Raw genomic sequence first — 19,809 nt, forward strand, 5'->3', positions numbered from 1 at the left:
ATCCTCCTACGGCCTTTTTTAAGACCCTGAGGTTCGCAGTGATCCGTTTTGTTTGGAAAGGGAGGTAAGCCTCGGATTAGCTACAAGACATTGGTCCGATCTAAGCAGCGGGGAGGAGCTGGGTTGCCGGACCTACGGGCCTATCATAGAGCTTCCCTGGTTGCCCGCTTGACAGACTGGCGTTTCCATAAAGAGACCAAACAGTGGGTGGAGCTGGAACAGACCTTTTCCTGGGTCCCCCTGGGAGGACTCCCATGGATTCAGAAAGAGAACATGGTGGTGGAAAAGAAACAGATAGACGCAAGTGGGATTCTGCTCAGGGCAACCTTGGAAGCTTGGGAGGACACAAAATGCAAGGGTAGCTTTTCGGATAGTCCCACCTCCTTGGCCCCCCTGTTTGATAATCCAGGCTTCCCTCCGGGTTGTAACATAGACAGGTTCCTCGGATGGGAGAGGGAGTTGGACATCAGAATGGGACAGATATTGCAGGGCAAATACCTGCAGTCTTTCGCAGACATACAGGCCACATTCCCTGACCTTCATTTAAACTGGTTTGAATATCTGCAACTGCACTCTTTCGTACGGTCTTGGCTCAGAGGGGGACCTCCCCCGGACCCGACTACGTCCACGCCTTTTGAACGTTTATTTTTGCAATCATCGCCGCCCTCACACTCGATCTCACTCATATATCATTTGATTAATGAGGCCCACTGTTCGGAGGACCCAGGGTATATCAGAGTATGGGAGACGGAACTTGGACTTGGTTTGTCGGAAGAGGAGAAGCGGAAGGCTTTCCTGTTCTCTCACAAAATTTCAGATGCGGATTAGACAAAAGCACGCTGACCCACATATGGTGGACATGTCAGAAATTGTCAAACTTCTGGTTTCAGGTGTTTCAAATATATAATCAAATGTCTGGAGAGAACATCACCCCCTCAATTAAAATGGCACTTCTGTCAATATTACCCGGCTCGGTAAGGCAGCAAAAGAAGAGCCTTCTACGATTCTGCTTGATAGCAGACCGGGCAGTCATTCCTAGGCATTGGAGATCCACGGAGGCCCCCACCATTGGCGAGTGGCAGGTGGAGCTGTCACACATTTGTCACATGGAGGAACTTTCAGCACTGGTGCTGGGTAGTAATGAGAAATTTATTAAGGTCTGGCAACCCTGGGTGGTGTTCAAGGAGTCCTCGGACTCCCAAGACTTGTTTCGGTAACAGCACATGCCCACACACTCTCCTCACCTTCCCCTCAATCCCCTTGTCTCATCCCTCAAGGTTTCTTATTTTCCTCTGCCCACCTTCCCCCCTCTTTTCTTCTGCCTTTAATACTTTGGGAATACTTCCTTTTCTTTGTTGTTCGAATCTAGTAAGCCGCATCTTGAGATGATACAGGTTGGGTGGAAAATTTTAAACCAGCCCGGAGGATTCTAATAAATATTATAAGGTGTTGCGACATGATGCCGAGATACGTGAATGTGATTGTCACTCGGTATCGGGTCGATGATATAAGGATGATAGGGCTGATGTATTATTCAGTATTTTATTCATACTCGCACTTGCTTTCTGTATGTAACTGTATTTTGATGAAAACATTTCAATAAAAACAGATTTATCATAATTTGCTTCGTCCCACATAACCTTATGATGTAACGGATTTCATTATGTGTATCGAGACCTAGTCCATGCCAGAAACGTCTACAAAAAGTGAAAAAACAGCAGCAAGGGTTGAGGTGACTGTGATATTTTGCGTCATAATACATTCACAAATCTTTGGGGGTTACATTTGATTTGCATTAAATATTTTGGATGTACATCAAAATTTTCAGCTAAACTTCAGGTGAATCTGTTGAATTTGAATTTCAGTAGTTTTGTTCATTCTCAGTATTGAGGTAAGAAGAGGCTGCTCACATTGCTGTTCACCCTGTCTTACTGAATGCAGAATGAATGCTGTATCCTAAAGGTATGTGACACGCCCCACTGGGGCCTAGGGGTACTTGTTACGGGGCCACAGTTCTGTCCTGGGTGGATGTCGCAGCGGCAAGGCTTGATTCCATAACCCCGGCGGTGTCGTTTTAAGATGATAGGGGAATATTTACATAGGATATGTCGTGACGCCACTTGTGGTATGCAGCCAGATATGTGCTGCCGCTGCTATTCAGTTTCCTTGGGGTCGGTGATGATGCATCTGAGTTGGTATAGTGATGCGCCCGCACCGGGGCTGTCAAGGTTACTTCTGTTCTTTGGGGGATGTCACGGCGATGGGACTCGGCTTTGTGACACCGGCGGTGGTCATATAAATGGGGGGGTCATTTAAAGGGGAGTAAAGTAGTAGTTTCTCGTGATGCCACCTGTGGTATGCGGCAAGCTAGGTGTCGCCACTGCGGGATGGGGACCTCTGGGGCAAATGGTGACGCAGCTTGGTTGGTATAGCTCTCTACAGGCAGAGCTGGGCCCCTGGGCGGATGGGAGTAGTAGTAGGTGATGGCGGGGGTGCAGGCCGGAGGCGCAGGCGAATAACTGAACGACACAGTGATGCAGTCTCAAGGATTTTACTCACAGTAGCAGGTTCCAAGGTAACATAACTAGTCAGTGACCGCCTTTGGAGTGCTGGTTTCCAGTTGATCCCAGGTAGTTCGGAGGTCAAGTCCGGTGCATCTTTCTTATATTCCTTTCTAGACCTCTTTTTGCGCTTACTTCTCACCCGCCTGTGCTGCGCCTATGCACACAGTGCCCTGAGCCGGTGTCCGCGGACCTTGTCGGGTGGCTTGAAGCTCTATCCCTTGGCCCTATGTGGTCACCTTCCAGCGGATTTGTGTGCGGAGTTGGCTTTGGTACTAGATGGGTCCTTAGCCTCTGGTTTTACTATATGAGCACGTTGGTTCTTCTCCTCTATTCTAGGGACTAGTCCCCGAGTTGCGGCGAAGTCCTTCCACTCTGTATGTGGAACAAGGCCACGGGAGTATGGCATACGTCCAATGGTCTCTAGGACCTTTTCTGTCTTGTGCCTGGGTCGAGCTGCACCAGCTCCAGACCACAGGTCTTCACTCCTCCACTGCTCCTTCTCGACTCTCCAACTTTCTGTCACAGGCTGCTCCCACTAACTAGACTCCATCCTCCAGGTGTCTGATTAGGGGGAGGGAGATGCCATCACCAGTGGTGACTATACATAGCAATAATGGCACCAAACCCCAACCCTGTACCGGTGGTGAGCTGCTAACTAAGAGTGTTGCGTGTTTTTGTCTGCATACTGGTGGATGACCTCTTCCGTACCCAGGATGGGGTACCACACCTCTGGCTGAGGTGCAGTACCTCTGTAACGACTGAAGCCTCAGGGGTGCCACACTCCCCCACAGCAAATCCCAGCACGTCCTCAGGCTGGAACAAAACTAAAATACAATGGTGTCATGACATGCAAATTTTTGAATGCTGTAAACAAAGTAACCATTTTCTTCCTTGCAGTAACCTCAGCCTCTGGTTTGCTAGCTGAGCCTTGTAGTTCTCCACTAGTTGGGGGGCCGGTCACCTTTGTGGCCAAGTCCCTCCACACCGGTATACCGGCTGTGCAATGAGGCCACGGGTGTATGGTGCACTTCCTGTGTCCTCTAGGACCCCTTCTATCCTTTCTGGTCCTAGTGTGAGCTTCTTCAGCTCAACTCCCCTAGAACCTGTCTCCTGCACGTGCTACTCCACTCTCCTCCCAACATGTTCTGACTAGTTTCACTTTCTCCACACAGTTCTAAGTGTCCACGCTCTAACTAACCCCACCTCCAGACTGGTTTGGAACTGTGTTCTCCCTAAGGAGCAACTCGCCCTCCGCACAGCCTAATGGGGTGTAGCTAAATCAGGTGTGAGTGTGTGTGTTGCAGTCTGCAGCCTCTCCTTACCAGGGAACGGGGTCCCACACTTCTGACTGAGGTGCAGTACCTCTGTAGCAACTGGAGCCTCAGGGGCACGACATATGCTATGTTACATATTAGAGATGAGCAATTTAATTTATGCTGCCGTGATCCGGGTTTCAGTCTGGTTCTCCATTGCAGCTAGTCTTCACTTTTATGTCCGTCATCTTCGACCTGGTCTTTTGATGCACATGATGATTTGTGAGGCCTAGGGGCTAGGCCTCATGTGATGCCCTAATGTCAGAGGCATAGTGTACCGCCCCACGGCCTCGGCTGCGACCGCCGAGCCATTCGGATCCGTGCTCGCGTTCTCCGGGTGGTGGCTCGAGCCTCTCACGGACCCGGGGGTCACGTCGCCCTGCAAGGGAGGTTGGCGCTACGCGCGGGGGATGCGGGTATTTGGTTTTTGGTGTGATTGTTCGTGACGCCACCCAGGGGTTGTGGTGATGGTGGGCACCACCGCTGCGGTGAGGGTGCGGGTACTCCCGGGAACGGTGTTGTGGCGCAGCTGTTGGTGTTAACCCCTCCGTGGGTAGGGGTGGTGTGTCCCGGGCCCGATGGTGAAGATGCGGGGCACAGGGCTGCGATGCGGTGCCTGATGGCACAAGTGTACTCACGATTAAGCCACACAGAGTCACTGGTAAACCAAAAGAAGTGATGAACGGGGCCCGCAGACGGCTGCAACTTCTTAGTCGGGTTGGCAGTGTCCACCTTTCTCCTGCACTTGTGTGTGTCTTGACCACTGTGCCTGGGCACCGGTGATCCGCTCCCCGGTGTGTATGTGTCGTAGGAGCCCCTTTGCCCGCAGGCACTGGCCCCTGGATCTCTGGCCTTTAGCGGTGGCTCTTATCCGGACGGGTTGGGCTGTTGCCTTCAATCGGGACTTTGGTGGCAATGAACCCTTGGGGTCCAGACCGCAATCAGTTAATTTGACTATGGTGGTGGCGTATAGCCTAGTCGGGGTTTGAGTACCCTGCCTGGTGCTCCGGTATCCAGTTGGTTCCCTAGTTCGGTTCCGGTGGGCCACTACCCTGGCCCGGTCCCTATGGTTCCACCGGTCGTATTCCCGGTCTCCTGCAGGCGTCCACTGACGTCTCCCTGCCTGACTGTTCAGGGGTCCTAGGCTCCAACCCAGGCCCCACGCAGAACTGTGTTCGCTTCCTCTCCCTGCTGCACTCTACTCCACACTCCTCTCAACTCCACTCAACTACTGTCTGTCTACTGTTTTCCTGCCTCAGGCCAGCAGACTCCTTGGAGGGTGTGTCTTTCCGCCTGACTCCGCCCACCTGGTGTGCCTGTCTGACTCTGAGGGAGGCAATCAGGTCTTTTGTTTGACGGGTGTTACCTTTCTAAGGTGGGGGTGTGTGTGTGGTGGTGTAGTGACCTGTGACCCCTGGGGTCCAGGGCATCACACATAGTAAGTGGCAGAGGCACCCAGGAAGCCTGGCCAAGTGTGCCATTTGGCTTTGGGACACCTCAACCCCACTGGGTGTGAGCACTTCCTGGGGTCCTCGGGTCTCTAGAGACTGGTTATTTACCATTCTGGCAGAAATTTGTATCTGCCTGCACACCTGATTTTGGTTTTTATTTTTCCAGTTTCAGATTTATTCTGCTGACTGTTATTTCGGAATTAGCATGACATAAAAATGAAGATTTTTACTTATTGAGTGCCGCCTCCTTTCTTTTTCTATTCCAGAGTTGTTATATGTGTTTTAATGGAGAGCGTTGCACCACAGGTGATTTTTTTTCAGTCTCTGTCGTGACCTATTTGTTGCACTGCATTACTTAAAAATGGATGAATGAGCAGTGAATGTGGTTTTAGTGCCGGACTTTTCTTTCTTTTGATGAATTTATGTATTGTCTCCCACTCCCCTACCTTTTGTTTCCTCCCTCTCCTTCTCAGGTTTGACCTTTTGAAGCACTGAACACTGGTCTTTGTGTGAGGTGGTGGAGCTTCCTGGCTGTGCTCTTCTGTCGAAAGAAAGTGGCCCTACAACTGCTGAATCAGGGTAAGACAACAGTACTAACAAACATTCTCGATTGGTCCTCTTCTCTCCCTCAAGATGACGCGATTATTTTCACTAACTGTTAAGGGGTTAAATTCCAATGTAAAGTGGAGATTGGCCCAAAAGGAGCTTAACGTGGCCAAAGCTGATATCGCTTTCCTGCAAGAAACCCATCACGACCAAACTTGCTCCTTTAAATTTGCATGCGGAAAATACCTCGGCATTGGGTAATAAGAAAAGGGCAGGAGTGGCTGTACTTATCACATGGGGATGTCCCAAACAGATAAACAAATCTATCTTGGACCCACAGGGGCACTACATAATTCTGAGGGGAACACTGAAAGGGGTGCCGATCGTCTTATGTAATGTCTGTGCCCCTAACTCTGGGCAGATCTCTTTCCTGGAGCGGGTTTTGACCAAGCTCACACGAGAGCTCCCCGCTACAGTGTTGCTGGGGGGGGAAGGCGAACTTTAACTTACACTTCTCTGAAGTTAGGGATCAGCATTCCTTGAATGGGTACCATCCCTCGGAGAATCTAACCAGATAGTCTAGGGCCCTGCATGCTGTGATTCACAAAAATGCCTTTTTTTTTACCTAATTCTACTTCCTAATTTCTACTTCCAGAAAATACACGTTTTTTTTCCTCACCCACACTCAATGCACATGCGGATCGACACCTTCTACGGAAATCTCGTAGGGTTATGACTCATTAAAACAGCAGACATTGACCATATAACGTGGTCAGACCACGCCCCGTTTATACTAGATCTAGTGTCATCTAGCACAGTGGAAAGGGTATGTCACTGGAGACTGAATGCCGGAGTATGTCACTGGAGAATGAACTCCGGCATATCGAACTAAGCTAGAAAAGCAGTTAGAGGAATTTTTTTTAGCTGAATAAAGATTCGGTCTCTTCTACAAAGATGTTACGGTAAGCACATAAATCGGTGGTGAAAGGTAACTGCATTTCCCTTGCATCCCACTTGAAAAAAAGATGCAAATAAACCGCCAAAATCTCATAAAACAGCTAGATGGAGCAGGACGGGATATGGCCACGTCTCCCACTGTACCTAAATTGAAGCGTGAGTATTCATCCCCATTTTATATTCTCAATGGCTCCAGATAGGGCTGCCCCCTATCCCCCCTATTTTATTCTGTGTATAGAACCCCTTGCTGCACATATACGGGAAGCTCCAGATATACAGGGTTTCCAGCTTAGAGGCCAGGAATACAAGATATCGCTTTTTGAAGATGATGTCCTCCTTATACTCCGTAACCTGTAAATTTGCCGCCAAACTTCCACTCCCTTTAAGCAAATTATGGACGTTTATCAGGATGCAAAACCAACACGTCAAAAACAGAAGCCTTATCCCTAAATTTGAAGCCCGCAGTCCTCTCCCTGCTAAAATCCTCATTTAAGTACAACTGGAAGTAAGACAAATTAAAATATCTGGGTGTATACTTAACACCCTCTTATGACTCCCTCTATAAGCACAACTTCCCAACCTTCTTTGAGGAAAATGAAAACGACCTTACATAAATGGGAGAAACTACATCTAAATTTCTTTGGGTGAATGGCTGCCATTAAAATGACAATTCTCCCAAAGTTTTTATACCTCTTGGAGACCCTCCCCTTGGCTATCCCAAGGCCAGTAATCCATAAATTTCAAACGTTACTTAACAACTTTATATGGACCCACAAATGCCACCAGATAGCTCATTCAGTTCTATTGGCCCCTAAGAGGTTGGGGGTACTGGCTTTCCCAGATATGTGGAAGTATAATCTCGCCACGCACCTGAGACGTATTCCCTCATGGACTGCTTTAACCTTCTCTAGTAAGTGGGTGAAGGTGGAACGTGTCTGGTTTGCCCCGATCCATCCTAATGGGTTACTATGGCCTACATTCCAACTTCCGTCAAAACCGTTTCTGTTGAGGCCTATGAGGTTCACCAGGCAGGTGTGGATGCTGGAAGCAGGGACCTTTTCTCTAGCTTCGTCCAATCCCTCATAGTGCCATTTCTTTTTACCCTCATTACCCTTTTTATCCGCGTTACCGGACAGTATGAGTGGGTGGACAACTGACCCAATGGTCATAGCCAGGATATTCCGGTATGCAGATATAATTGACTCCTTTTCAAACACGATTTTACCCTTTTCTGTTTTGAGGGAGAGATTTAGAATCCTGGCCACGGCCTAATTTATGTATGCACAGATACGACATCTAGATCTAACTTCCATAAAGTCTGCGACATTCTCCAAGCCCACCCCGTTTGAGGGTCTCTGCAGGCAGGGCACTCCAACGAGCGGACTGATATCAGGGATTTATGGTATACTCGCCTCACATCTGGAAATCCGACACTCGACAATTGTCAAATGGGAGACATTTCTGGGAAGGGAACTCCCAAACTCTATTTGGTAGATTATATGGGAAAAAGCATCAAAGACGTCGGTGTGCAGAGCTCCTAAGAAAAATCAGTATCAGATCCTGATACACTGGTACCATACCCCGGATATGTTACATAAACTTTTCTTTACAGTGTCAGATTCCTGTTGGAGGTGTACAAGAGGGGTGGGGACTCTACACCACTTCTTTTGGGGATGTGGGGCCCTCGCAACTTTTTGGAAGGGAGTAGGCGACCTGATTTATCGGGACCTAAACCTCAGGGTCCGTTTGGATCTGTTTACTTATATATTTAACGTTCTTCCAGAAGGGGTAGCTAAAGACACAGCCAGGTTGATCGTACACATGTGTACATGGGCAAGGAAGAATACACAACAGGACAATGGATACGGGACACAAGAATACCTCACCACCTCTATTAATAAACGACTGCACTCTTTCCAAGTAAAATATATCTTTGTACCGTGTTAGCCAGTAGAGATAAAAAAATTGTTTAAAAGAACTGAGAGTCCTCAGTGGTTGATGCCTTTTAATGGCTAAGTGAAAAGATGGTAATAATTGCAAGCTTTCGAGAAACTCTTTCCAGAAAGTATAGACCCCGTGGGACTTATACATGGTGGACTGAAGGATAAAAGCCAGTGCTACTAGGCCCTTCTGCTGTCAAATATATCTTAAATATAATGATTGAACTTCCCCCGCACTTCTTACCCTACCTCATGTTTCTTCCCCTCCAGTGGTGTCTTTGTAGTATATCTCCCATCGTAGGTTTTCATATGTAAAATTCCCTGATGCCCTTTGTATTTTGTTTTGTACTAACTTCCTTGTTAGCAACAGATACAAATTTTGTTTAAATAAACAGTTTAAAAAAAATAAAGATAACATGACTGTAATTTAATATATTATTGTTCATATTGAGCAAAATTAATTTCAGCTTATTGGTATGGCCCTCCACAACAGTCATTGCCCACCCTTGCACTAGAGGCATTGAAAGGGGACCTGTTTGTCTTCTGATGTGTCTGTTAGAGCTCTACATTGTGCGGTTCCTCTGTTATCCCTCCTATAGATGTATGAATAAATTGACAACTGCTTGGCAAAGTTAGACTGTGTGGTGACGCACCTCTTTCACAAGGCCAGTGGTATAGCTCAGTAATCAATGTATTCATACATTTCTTAGCGGTATAACAGGAGTGACACAAGAAAAGATGTCGGGATAGATGACTAGTCCATCTTGACATACTAGAGCCTGGACTAGATGGCACTTATGGCATTTTCCTAAAAGTTTTTCAGAAGTTCCCTGTGGTGTGAATTGTCTGTGCAAATATAACTGCGTCCATTGCATATTACTGGGTGGGCAGCACAAGGTTTCTTTAATATGGAGTTGATCAGTAGTTGGGTTTACATCATGCAACTTAATAGCACAAGGCAAGTAAAATGTGATGGGGATACAGTGACTTTTACTGTGTAATATTTCCTATTAACAATCTGATAAACAGTATTCTTTATTTATGTCCTTTATTTATTTCTAACAATTAAAATGTCCAATGTCCCTGGCTTAGGACTGTGAGCTAAGCAATGATTGACGAGGTGATTAACATTGGGTTATAAAGTGCCTGGTGAGACGTCAGGAGGTTGTACGCTCATTTTCTGCTGCTAATTTAGAATCCTTTTGATTTGTCTTTCTTCAGAACTCTCATCGTTTTGGTCAGAGAATCTGTCAGTCCATGCGTGATTTGGCTGAGCTCCTCACTGTCCCACCTCGGGGTGAACGTTGATCTCCTGCCACTGTACAAGATCACAGGACACATCACATAACCTGTTACTTATTCACTCGATGCCTGATCTACTTGTTATAAAGCAATTACGCAAATGTCTTGGGTGTTACTGATGATGGGATGCTGGCGCTTGGTCAATCAATATATATATGGCTATTATCTGCACTGGAATAAAGAATCTGAATGTATGTAAATAAATTTTAATGTACCAAACCACCAAATACCATTGCCTGTTCATTCTTCACATGTTATAGTATTCCCAATGAACCCGATATTATGGCAGTAATTAAGTCATTACTGAACACCGTTGATTTGAGTAAAGATATTTTATTCAGATTTCCAGCGTGCATGTGAAGGGACATATTGTGACCCGCCTCCTGGCATTTCCCAGAGTATGATCATGCTCTTACGGTTTGTATTTGCACACAAAATGGTTTTGTTTATGACATGAATCATCATTCCATTGGCGGAAATCTGCGGAGAAAGAAATATTTATGAACCGTACACTTGGCCAATAATACTTTTAGGTTATATATGGCAGGTTTACACCTCAGACACATGGATGGTGTCATATTCCTAATGTGCAACGGTAGCCAAATGGCATTTTTCCAGCACTCTAGAGTTTTGATATTGGCTTGTTCACACACTACATTTTTGCATCATTTTTTTACTCTTGTTTTTACTGCAGAAAAAACATTGCTCTTTACAGTAGCTACAAAGTTAATACATTTTCTGACATTTCATGCACATGCTGCTTTTTTTCGTTGAGAATTTGAATCATCAAAACTTTTTTCAAATCCGCAGCTTGTCAATTCTTTCATGATTTTTGCACCGTTTTTCACCCATTCAAATACAGTTAAGTCCAGAAATATTTGGACAGTGAAACAAGATTTGGCATTTTAGCTGTTTACCAAAACATATTCAAGATACAATTACATAATTAATACAAGCTTTAAGTGCAGACTCTTGGCTTTAATTTGAGGATATTCGCATCGTAATTGGAGTAAGGGTTTAGGAATTAGGCTGTGTGTCCACAAGACAATGTACCCACGGATTTTTCTGCGAAATACCTGCGGATTTATCTGGATTTTCCAGCTAAATCCGCAGGTTTGCACAACTACAGACACTCTCCATGTTATCCTATGGGATTTGGGGAGTGCTGTCAATGGTGCGGTATCTGCGGCTTCAGCTATCCCGCAGCAACACATAACTGCATGTCAATTATTCATGCGGAAATATCTGCGGAATTCCCGCTTCTCCACTATGGAGATACAGGGAGGGACTTCCACAGGTATTTCCGCATTTGTCCCGCAAGTTTACCGCAACAAAAATGCTCGAATCCCACAGCTATGGATAGCCGTGGATTCCGGGCAGCAGATGGGTAAACCTGCGGACAAACCTGCGGAAAAATCTGTGGGTACGTTGTTCCGTGGGCACATAGTCTAACAGCTCTTTAATATGTAGCTGCTTCATTTTCAACGGACCAAAAGTAATTGGACATTTATCTCAAAAGCTCTTTATTAGGCTGCCTAGGCTATTCCCTGATTACTCCATCATCAATTAAGCAGGTAAAAGGTCTGGAGCTGATTTCAGGTATGACATTTGAATTTTGAAAGCTGTTGCTCTGAATCCACAGCAAGCGGGCAAAGCAGCTCTCAATGGAAGAGAAACAGACCTTCATTAGGCTGATAAAAAAAAAGAAGAAATCCATCAGAGAGATAATAGAAATGTTAGGAGTGGCCAAATCAACAGTTTTGTACATTCGGCAAAAAACAAACAAACACACTTGTGAGACTGGGAATTCAAATAGATCTGGAAGTCCATGGATGACAACAATGGTAGAGGATCACAGAATATTTTCCATGGTGAAAAAAAAGTTCACAACATCCAGCCAAGTGAAGAACACGCTCCAGGATGACTTAATCAGAGCAAATATAGAGGGTTCACCAAAAGATGCAAACAATTTATCAACCTTAAAAATAGAAAGGCCAGATTAGACTTTGCCAAAAACATATAAAGAAGCCAGCCAAGTTCTGAAAATGCATTGTTTGGACAGATGGAACTAAGATCAACCTATACGGGAAGCAAAAAGTATGGAGAAGGCTTGGAACCGCTCATGATCACCTCATTTTCTGTATACATAGTGGAGGCAATGTGATGGCATGGGCATGCATTGCTTCCAATAGCACTGTATCATTAGTGTTTATTAATGATGTGAAGGAAGACAGAAGCAGCCGAATTAATTCTGAAGTGTACAGGGCTATACTTCCTGCTCAGATTCAACTAAATGCAGCTAGGTTGATTGGACGGCGCTTCACTGTACAGATGAACAATGGTCCAAAAGTCCTTTGAAAGAAGGTTTTTAAGCAATGAAATAGAATATTCTGCAATGGTTGAGTCAATAACCAGATCTCAACACCATCGAGCTGGATTTCACATGCTAAAGACACTAACGTAAGGAAAGACCCACAATCAAGCAATAAACTGGAGTCAGCGGAAGTCAAGGCCTGGCAGAGCACCACAAAGGAAAAAAAACAGCATGGCTTCCAGACTTCAATTAAAGCAATTTTGTACAAAGTATTAAAAATGAAAAAATGAACATTTTATTTATGGTAAAGTTAATTTGTTAAATAATTTTTAAGCCCCTGAAACGAGGAGGCTTTGTAGAAAAATGATTGCAATTCCTAAGTGTTTCACAGGATATTTTTGTTCAACCCCTTTAATTAAAACTGAAGATCTACACTTCAATTGCATCTCAGTTGTTTCATTTTAAATATAAAATGGTGGCGTGCAGAGGTCAAATCACAGAGATTCAGTTACTGTTCAAATATTTCTAGTCCTAACTGTAATTGGGAAGAAAAAAAGCATGTAAAAAAGAATGCAAAAAAGCGTAAAAAGCATGTCTTTTACACGTTTTTCTTGCCAACACTGTATTTTGCTACAGCAAAATCTACTGCAAATATTCAGTGTGAACGTACCCTTATAGCAGATGCATATATCATATGACGCGCAATCTTTACCTACTGTACTTGTTTAGTTCTCGGAGCACACGCATGCACTGAAACTTTAGTTTTATCTTAGAGTAGCCATTGTTATCATTTTTATTTCATAAGTCAACAATTCACATGAAAATAAGAAACTTAGTAATATACCATATATATTTACCGTATTTTTCGGACCATAAGACGCACTTTTTTCCCCCCAAATGTTGGGGGAAAGTTGGGGGTGCGTCTTATGGTCTGACTGTGGCTGCGGGGAATGAGGGTGCTGCGGTGGAGCGGGTCATTGGGGGCACGAGCAGGCTGTAGCAGCCTGCCGTGACCACGTGCACCCGCTCATTTAATATGCAAGCCCATCCTCCCGCCCATCTCTCAGCGGTGAAGCTGGCGCTGACAGGTGGGCGGGAGGATGAGCAAGGGATAAACAGTCGGCCCGCATGATCACCCCTGGCAACTGCAGCCTGGAGTGGTCATGTGCGGCTGTATTCACTGCCCCCCGCACAACATCATCAGTGCGGGGGGCAGTGAATCAGTACACATTACTCACCATTCCCCTGCAGCATCGCTCCTCCTCCCGTCTGTCCGGTCAGCTGACTTGTGTGACTAGCGGCATGCACAGCGATGACGTCAGCTGACTTGCGTGACTAGCGGCGCGCACAGCGATGACGTCATCGCTGTGCACACGTGTCCACGCAGCCGCCGGCACAGACCACCGGAGGACAACGCGATGCTGCAGGGGGATGGATGCATTCAGCGGCGCTGCCGCTGACATAGACGATAAGAGGAGCGGTGCTGCAGGGAGTGAGGTGAGGTAAGGTGAGTATGAACGTTTATTTTTTTTATGTGCCACAGGATGCGGCCATACACCAGAATGAGGGCATATAGCAGGATAGGGGTATATTATGAGCAGCATGGGGAGTTTTTGAGCAGGATGAGGGTATATAGCAGGCTGGGGAGTATATGAGCAGGATGAGGGTATATAGCAGGATAGAGGTATATTATGAGCAGCATGGGGAGTATATAGCAGGCTGGGGAGTATATGAGCAGGATGGGGAGTATATGAGCAGGATGGGGAGTATATAGCAGGCTGGGGAGTATATAAGCAGGATCGGGAGTACATGCGCAGGATGAGGGTATATAGCAGGATAGAGGTATATTATAAGCAGGATCGGGAGTATATGAGCAGGATGGGGAGTATATGAGCAGGATGAGGGTATATAGCAGGCTGGGGAGTATATGAGCAGGCTGGGGAGTATATGAGCAGGACATTACCCCCATAGCAGTGTCAGCAGCAGATCCTCGCCCCATAAGTGTGTCATGCCCACATTTTTTGCTTAAAATTTTATTTTCCTATTTTCCTCCTCTAAAACCAGGGTGCGTCTTATGGTCAGGTGCGTCTTATAGTCCGAAAAATACGGTACTTTTTTTTTTTTGGCCAGGGCTGATCATTCATTCTGAAAATTTTCAATTCACGGGTAAAATCTGTATTCAGTGAAGACTTTCTCATTACAGTGACAGAATGGTATCAGTACCAACTGTCATCTCCTATGTAGATTGACAGGTAGGAGGAAGGAGATCTGCATCTAAAGGCCGCTAGCGATCGCACGCGCCCTCGTCATTTGTGCGTCACGGGCAAATTGCTGCCCGTGGTGAACAATATCGCTAGGACATGTCCGACATACTTACATTCCTAGCGACGTCGCTGTGGCCGGCGAACAACCTCTTTTTTAAGGGGGCGGTTTGTGCGGCGTCACAGCGGCGTCAATCAGCAGGCCACCAATAGAAGTGGAGGGGCGGAGAGCAGCCGCATTGACGTCACTCCCACCTCGTTGCCGGAGGACGCAGGAACGCTGTTGTTCGTCGTTCCTGGGGTGTCACACGTAGCGATGTGTGCTGCCTCAGCAACGACGAACAACCTGCGTCCAAAATGAGCAACGATATTTGGGAAATGAACGACGTATCAACGATCAATGATTTGGTGAGTATTTTGGATCGTTAGCGGTCGCTCATAAGTGTCACTCACAACAACGTCGCTAACGAGGCCGGATGTGCGCCACGAATTCCATGACCGCAGCGATATCTCGTTAGCGATGTCGTTACGTGTAAAGCGGCCTTAACTCCTTCCTATTTCTTCCACTCCCATCCACATAAAATCTTATCAGTAACTGTGATCTTCTAACTCGGTAATGTAAAACTCTGTCTTCACTCAATACAAATTTTACCCTTGAATTGAAAATGAATCAGTCCTGGTGGAGATGAAACTAATTTGTCTGATAAGATATATTACAAAGTGTCTTATTTTCATGTGTACTATTGATTTATTAAATAAAAATTAAAACAATGCTTACTCTTTAAAAATACCAAAATAAATACCTTTCTCAAAATTATTGTTGAACAGATGTCTCACATTGATCAACTTGACCACTAGTGGCATTAACCCCTTCACGACCGCGGTCAGTAAAATTACGTCCTACTTTAACGTGACTTAACGACCAGGGACGTAATTTTACGGCCTAAACTTCATTTGATTGCCGTGGCCATAGCAACGTCTTTCAAATGATGTCCCCTGCTGTTTCTTACAGCAGGGGACCTTTGCTTGACCCCAGGGGGGTTGCATCGCCACCCCCTATCGACGATCGGTGTGATTGGCTTTTCAAATCTGAACCGCCAACCACATCGTTCGCACTAATGTCGGCAAAAAGAATGCCAGAATTACTGCGATACTGTGAGATCCGGCTATGAACTGCTCTAGCAGCTACAGCAGATCATAGCCGGAGCTCTAAAATGTCGCCCCCAGCCCCTGCAGCACTGATTGGAGCGATCATGCTATGACGCGCAATCGCTCCAATCAGTGTGCAGTGGGGCGGTCTGATCTGCCGGTGGCCGCCCTCCCCAGGCCTGTGCTGGCCTGAGAGCCCTCCCCCAACATGTCTGCAGCGTGCAGTGGCTGGTACTTGTGGTACCACGCCACTGCTGCTGCTGCCGCCGCCGCCATCGCCGTATCTGAGGTCACCGCTCCTGCTGCACGTGAGTACTGTGCTCACCTTGCAGCCCGTGCGCACTCCCGTGGTGCCCCGTGCGCGTTCCCGTGATGGCCCCTGCCCGTGCCCCCCTGCGACCTTGCCCCCCCCACGCCCCGATCTCCCCCCCCGACATCCCGATCTGCTCCCCCTGCGATCTGACTGCCTCCCCCATTATCTCTATTCTGCTTCTGCAGCTCCCTCTCCGGTCTCCCCCTCTGCTCTCCCCCCCTTCCCCCTCTGCTCTCCCCCCTCCCCCTCTGCTCTCTCCCCCCTCTCACCCTCTGCCCCTCTGCTCTCCCCCCTCTGCTCTCCCCCTACCCCTCTGCTCTCCCCCGACGTCCTCTTACCTGTCTTCACCGGCTCGTCCGAGGTCTTAACTGGCCCGATCACCTCTGCCTCCATCGCTGGGTCCTTCCTGGGTATTCTGCTGATCTGCCCAACGTCCTGCCTGCTGCTCCTGTAAAGCTGTTCCTCTGCAGCTCTTCTGGTCAGTGATCCTCTGGGTACTGTGAGTATAACTTTTTTTTTTTCCTGTATCCTGTCCATTTTTACACCTCATCCGTCCGTTCGTCCCGCCGAGCGCTGATCAGGGATGCAGATAACGGATCGGCATCCCTGCTCAATTTTTGGAGTGACTTTTTTTTTCCGTTTCCTCGACGCTTTTTGTATCGCTTCCGTCCGTGCGTCCCGCCAAGCGGTGATCAGGGATCCAGATAACGGATCGGCATGCCTGCTCAATTTTTGTCGTGACTTTTTTTTTCCGTATCCCCGACGCTTTTTGTATCACATCCGTCCCGCCGAGCGCTGATCAGGGATGCAGATAACGAATCGGCATCCCTGCTCAATTTTTGGCGTGACTTTTTTCCGTATCCCCGACGCTTTTTGTATCACATCCGTCCCGCCGAGCGCTGATCAGGGATGCAGATAACGGATCGGCATCCCTGCTCAATTTTTGCCGTGACTTTTTTCCGTATCCCCGACGCTTTTTGTATCGCATCCGTCCGTGCGTCCCGCCAAGCGCTGATCAGGGATGCAGATAACGGATCGGCATCCCTGCTCAATTTTTGGCGTGACTTTTTTCCGTATCCCCGACGCTTTTTGTATCGCATCCGTCCGTGCGTCCCGCCAAGCGCTGATCAGGGATGCACATAACGTATCTGCATCCATGGTCAATTTTTGGCGTGACTTTTTTTTTACGTATCCCCGACGCTTTTTGTATCTCATCCGAATGTGCGTCCTGCAGCAGTCGATAAGTGCACCGCGTCTGTGCGTTTGAAAAGTCAAATGGCGTTCCTTCTCTTCTGAGCCCTGCCATGCGCCCAAACAATTACTTTCCACCACATATGAGGTATCTACGTACTCATGAAAAATTGCACAATACGTTCTATGGCGCAGTTTTTCCTGATACCGTTGTAAAAAAAAAAAAACTACCTGATTGATGCAAAAAATTTGTGGTTAAACAAAAAAATAATAATTTTCACGGTTCAACGTTATCAACTTCTGTGGAGCCCCTGGGGGTACAAGGGGCTCAGCAAATATCTAGATAAATTCCTTGAGGGGGTCTAGTTCCAAAATTGGGGTAATTTGTGGGGGAGCTCCACTGTTTAGGCACCATAGGGGGTCTCCAAACGTGACATGGCGTTTACTAATGATTCCAATCAATTTTGCTGTCAAATGGCGTTCCTTCTCTTCTGAGCCCCGCCATGCGCCCAAAGAATTACTTTCCACCACATATGAGGTATCTGCGTACTAAGGAGAAATTGCACAATACGTTTTATGGTGCATTTTTTCCTGATACCCTTGTGGAAAAAAAAGCTACCTGGTTCGAGTGACAGTTTTGTGGTGAAAAATAAAATTGTATTCCTGGCTCAACATTATCAACTTCTGTGGAGCCCCTTGGGGCTCGCTAAACATCTAGATAAACTCCTTGAGGGATCTAGTTTCCAAAATGGGGTCACTTGTGGGGGAGCTCCACTGTTTAGGCACCATAGGGGGTCTCCAAACGTGACATGGCGTCCGCTTTTGATTCCAACCAATTTTGTTGTCAAATGGCGTTCCTTCTCTTCTGAGCCCAGCCATGCACCCAAACAATTACTTTCCACCACATATGAGGTATCGCCGTACTCAGGAAAAAATGCACTATAAATTTCATGGTGAATTTTTTCCTGATACCCTTGTGAAAAAAAAGCTACCTAGTTGAAGCAACCGTTTTGTGGTAAAAAAAATGTTTTTTCTTTTCACAGCTCAACGATATAAACTTCTGTGAAGCCCCCAGGTGTTCAAAGTGCTTACCAAACATCTAGAAAAATTATTTGAGGGCTTTAGTTTCCAAAATGGGGTCACTTGTGGAGGAGCTCCATTGTTTAGGCACCTCAGGAGGTCTTCAAACCCGACATGGCGTCCGCTAATGAGTGCAGCTAATTTTGCACTCAAAAATTCAAATGGTGCTCCTTGCCTTCCGAGCCCTGCCGTGTGTCCAAACATTTGATTTCCACCACATATGAGGTATCTGCGTACTCAGGAGAAAATGCACAATACATTTTATGGTGCATTTTTTCCTGATACCCTTGTGAAAAAAAAAGCTACCTAGTTGAAGCAACCGTTTTGTGGTAAAAAAAATGTTTTTTCTTTTCACGGCTCAACGATATAAACTTCTGTGAAGCCCCCAGGTGTTCAAAGTGCTTACCAAACATCTAGAAAAATTATTTGAGGGCTCTAGTTTCCAAAATGGGGTCACTTGTGGGGGAGCTCCATTGTTTAGGCACCTCAGGAGGTCTTCAAACCCGACATGGCGTCCGCTAATGAGTGCAGCTAATTTTGCACTCAAAAATTCAAATGGTGCTCCTTGCCTTCCGAGCCCTGCCGTGTGTCCAAACATTTGATTTCCACCACATATAAGGTATCTGCGTACTCAGGAGAAAATGCACAATACATTTTATGGTGCATTTTTTCCTGATACCCTTGTGAAAAAAAAGCTACCTAGTTGAAGCAACCGTTTTGTGGTAAAAAAAAAAAAAATTATTTCACGGCTCAACGATATAAAGTTCTGTGAAGCCCCCAGGTGTTCAAAGTGCTCACCAAACATCTAGAAAAATTATTTGAGGGCTCTAGTTTCCAAAATGGGGTCACTTGTGGGGTAGCTCCATTGTTTAGGCAACTCAGGGGGTCTTCAAACCCGACATGGCGTCGCTAATGAGTGCAGCTAATTTTGTGTTCAACAATTCAAATGGCGCTCCTTCCCTTTCGACCTCTGCCATGCGCACAAACAATTGATTTTTACCACATATGGGGTATCAGCGGACTCAGGAGAAAATGCACAGTAAATTGTAGGTGCATTTTCTCTTTTCTCCCTTGTAAAAATGAAAATTTTATGGCTAAAGTAACATTTTTGTGTTAAAAAGTAAAATTTTCATTTTTTCCTTCCACATTGCTTTGGTTCCTGTGACGCACCTAAAGGGTTAATAAACTTCTTGGATGTGGTTTTGAGCAGTGTGAGGGGTGCAGTTTTTAGAATGGGGTCACTTTTGGGTATTTTCTGTCACCTTGGCCTCTCAAAGTCACTTCAAATGTGATGTGGTCCCTAAAAAAAATTCTTTTGTAAATTTTGTTGGAAAAATGAGAAATTGCTGATGACCTTTGACCCCTTCTAACTTCCTAACGAAAAAAAATTTTGTTTCGAAAATTGTGCTGATGGAAAGTAGACAAGTG

The 19,809-nt window shown here is 46.3% G+C and overlaps 1 protein-coding gene across 1 annotated transcript in view; it reads right to left on the reverse strand.

Moving 5' to 3' along the window:
- Positions 1 to 10,390: 10,390 nt before the first annotated feature.
- Positions 10,391 to 19,809, reverse strand: part of LOC142301609 (regenerating islet-derived protein 4-like) — a 65,648-nt gene continuing 56,229 nt past the window's right edge. Inside the window, exon 6 of the mRNA XM_075342638.1 lies at positions 10,391 to 10,553. Coding sequence (XP_075198753.1) covers positions 10,486 to 10,553 — 68 coding nt within the window. The 3' untranslated portion in view covers positions 10,391 to 10,485. The remainder of the gene's footprint in view (positions 10,554 to 19,809) is intronic.

The sequence above is a fragment of the Anomaloglossus baeobatrachus genome, chromosome 4, assembly GCF_048569485.1.
Source record: "Anomaloglossus baeobatrachus isolate aAnoBae1 chromosome 4, aAnoBae1.hap1, whole genome shotgun sequence".
Classification (NCBI taxonomy): domain Eukaryota; kingdom Metazoa; phylum Chordata; class Amphibia; order Anura; family Aromobatidae; genus Anomaloglossus; species Anomaloglossus baeobatrachus.